The sequence below is a fragment of the Microtus ochrogaster genome, chromosome 15 (assembly GCF_000317375.1).
Source record: "Microtus ochrogaster isolate Prairie Vole_2 chromosome 15, MicOch1.0, whole genome shotgun sequence".
In the NCBI taxonomy this organism is placed as follows: Eukaryota; Metazoa; Chordata; class Mammalia; order Rodentia; family Cricetidae; genus Microtus; species Microtus ochrogaster.
The window spans coordinates 38,669,955-38,673,598 of record NC_022017.1 but is presented as its reverse complement, the minus strand read 5'-3'; the positions used below and the strand labels follow the sequence as shown (position 1 = coordinate 38,673,598).

The 3,644-nt window shown below is 42.8% G+C and overlaps 1 protein-coding gene across 1 annotated transcript in view; it reads right to left on the bottom strand.

Moving 5' to 3' along the window:
• Positions 1 to 1,422: 1,422 nt before the first annotated feature.
• The window catches only part of Gsdmc (gasdermin C), a 12,911-nt gene continuing 10,689 nt past the window's right edge, over positions 1,423 to 3,644 (bottom strand). Inside the window, exon 7 of the mRNA XM_013348906.1 lies at positions 1,423 to 1,526. Within this exon, the coding sequence (XP_013204360.1) occupies positions 1,423 to 1,526 (104 nt within the window). The remainder of the gene's footprint in view (positions 1,527 to 3,644) is intronic.

Here is a 3,644-nt window from a genome sequence, read left to right as displayed (position 1 = left end):
AAATAAATAAATAAATAAGAAAGCAGGCATATTCATTAATAGAAGCCAGTAAGCAGTCATACTGCAGAAGGACAATGAGTAAGGAAGCCCATGCATGGTGTCAGAGAAAGTAAACAAAATCGATGAGCAAGGGACCCCTCCTCAATGACCTCCAAGCCTGCTAATATCTCGGTACCTTCCATCATCATCTACAGAACAGAGACCCTAAAACCACCCAGTCAGTGAAAATCAAGTCATTCTGACTGCTTCCTACTGAAACTGGGGCTTAGGTTCTCCCTTGCTTGCCCTCTAGAGTTGAAGAGAAGATGCTGTTGTTGAAGACACCACACCCTTCAGATACAGAACTTGGAGGAACTGAGCTGGAACTGACCTGGGAGCTATCTCCTGAGGATTCTCTCTCGTAGCACGTGAAGGTGTTAGTCAGGTCACCAAAGGACAAAAGCACCAATAGCCCCACCCAGCTGTAAAACCTACAACCGCCGAAGAAAATCATCACGGGAAGATTATGTTCAAGGCTACGTCAGTCACTTTTATATCTTTGGCATAGCTAACAACATGATAACTGAACGTAAGATCTTCTCAATTGTAGAGGTTTCATTCCTGGTGCTATAAACCTAGCCAACTCCCCATGGCTGATGAGGTCATGGACCCTAAAGAGACACCTACAGCTGCCACTCTCCTAAACTAGCATGACTCTTAACCACATTCTACATCCATATCCTTTCACTCCCAACTGATTAGAGCTCTCGCCCTCCTCAAAGAAGCCTCTTTCTTCAGCACAGACTGTGGGGTTTTGAATGAGCATGGTCCCCACGGGCCCGTAGAGTCCCATGCTTAGTCCCTAGGTGATAAACTAGGAAAGATTAGCAGCGTGGCCACGTTGGGTGGGTGTATAATTTTGGAAGAGGTGTGTAGCTGGGAATGACCTTTTGCCAGAAACTAGCCTCAGCAGAGAAGTGGATCTCGAATCTGGGATGTCTGGGTGGTGAATGAATATACAAACACAGGATTCTGATGCAAGCTGCCAGGCTATCAGCTGCGGGGCAAGTTCTTCTGCTTCTTCATCTACTTCAGCTTCTGCTTCTTCTGCTTCTGCTGCTGCTTCTGCCCCAATCTTCAAACCCCAGTCTTTTATTGTCAATTTTACACAAGGAAAATGATTCTGTTTTCTTGCCACAGGTTAATCATTACCTGGGCAAAGCAGTTTACAAGAAGTAAAAAGATTCTTTGAAATCAGAACATCAACCAGTTTTGATTTATAAGGCCATATGCAGTCAGCCCTAAAATCCCTAAGTTCCTCGGAAACTTTAATCATCATAACCAAGTTCTTTTCTGTTTCAGTATGATTCTTTTGTCAAGTTTTATAATCAGTTAAAAAGCAATTTCTGCATTTTTCCCAAATTTCCCCAATTCTTTCATCAGTCAGGTTTTCCCCATAACCTTCTCGATAGCTTCAATGCGTGCCCTCTCCGTCAGCTCAGGAAGACTCATATTATAATACAGCACAACCATATTTTCAGAAGCCACTGGTGTGAAAGGAGAAAAAAACATGAAGAACAAGTATACTAATAGAATTGCTGTGACCAGAATCATCTGTAAAATTGCCAAATGTGTATGCAGGCGCCATAGAAGCAGACCTCGGGGCACGTAGCTGTTTCTCCTTGGCCCTCAACTAACAAGATCATTTAGCAACCACTGGGTTGCCTGGAAGAAATTGTTTCCTGCGTCTCAAGAACAGCATGTGGAAGGGGGCTATACTCTGCTGTCTCTGGTGTTCTTTGAAGTTTCAAAAGCCTATACCAGGCCCAGTGCCCCTCTTTCTTTCTTTGCCTGCTGCTGGTAGATTCTGATGTAAAACTTTCAGCTATTTCTCTGGCACCACGGCTGCCTGTGTGGCACCATGCTTCCCACAATGATGATGGTGAAATAGGTTCTGAAACTGTAAGTAAGCCCCAGTTACGTGCTCTTTTTTTATAAGGCTTGTCTTGATCATGGTGTCTCTTCACAAGAATAGAATACTGACTAAGACAGGGACTATCATAGAAATCTGCAACTGGTCAAAATGCAGAGAATTGTTGACCATGGGAGACCCACCCACAGTTGATATGTCTATAAAATTAGCCCCACACCTGAAGGTCAGGGAACACTGAGGAAGAAGCAATGGAAAGATTCTAAGAGTCAAAGAGAAGGAAGGGCTGCTGCGAGATTGTGTCTTCAAGATAGGACTGGGAGCTGTACTCATGAACTCTCAAAACTAGACTCACCTAAACAAGACTACACGTGACAACACAAGTTGGCATGGCAGTGTGGACGGGGAAAAGGCCCTAACCACACATGGGAAACTGTGTGGTTATAATAATATAATTGGGATAGATTATTTACATAGACGAGAGATGGCTATTGAGAGGAAATCAGCCTTCTACAGGGACAAACCCCTGAGAGCTTACCCTATCCCGAGTGTCAGCCCTAAACATACATGTATACGTGCAACACGAATTGAGCTCAGCAGACTGTATCCATGTATACATATGTGTGCCTGCGTACAGTGATAATTAAAGAAGAGTTCATGAAGTTTACAGGAGTGCTGAACATGGGGGAGTTCCAGCAGGGAGGGGGTGAAGATGATGCAAATAAAGTACTCCTATATGAAAGTCTCAAAAAATTTAAATACAATTTTTAAAAGAAGGGTTTGGGGGTCTCTACTGTTGCCGGCTGTCAGGTATTGGGCGTAACTGATGCACGATAGTTTGATTTCTGTTACTGTGATAAACGTCATGACCAAAAGCAACTTGAGGAGGAAAGGGGTTTATTCATCTAATAATCCCTGGTCACAGTCCATCTTTGAAGTACATTAGGAAGGCACTCAAGGCAAGAACTCGGATGCAAGAACCATAGAGAAATGCTGCTTGCTGGCTTGCTCACTCCCCCATGCTCAACTACATTTCTTGTATAGTCCAAGTCCACCTGCATATGGATGGTGTCTTCCACATTGGACTGAGCCCTTGAATATCAATCATCAGACAAGAGAATTTCTCACTGAAATGATCATAGGACGGTCTGATCTTGGCCATCTTTAATTGAGAGTGTTTCAGATAACTCCAGACTGTAGGGCTATAGGGGTAATAGAGAGGGGGAACAGTAGGGTACAAGAGATCCCATAGGGGAAATGGACAAACCAGGGGATCTAATTAGAAAAAGGAGAGGAGATCAATACAGATGGAGGGAGGAGGAGAAAATGAGGAAGGATGCCTGGAAAAAGTATGAAGTATTCATATGGATAACTATCTATCAACCTAAAAATATCCCCAGTTTATTTCTGATACATTCCAAAGTCACTGACACCAGCATCTTTCACCTGAAACAATTCAAAATGAACACAATTAAGTAATACTAACTTTTTTATTTTATTTTATTTTATATAGAGGAAAATTTTTCAATCTTTAGCCTACAATTTGAGGAGTTTTGACAGACAACAGCAAACTTTATTATAGATATGGCAAGGATAGGGCATGCCTATTAGACTCATAAACTTACAGTAGCAATGACTACCTGGACATTACCAAGAGAGCCCAGACATATCAACATTCCATCACAGATAGAGGAGGGGCCAATAAGGCTCAACACTTCCCTCAGACACTGTAGGC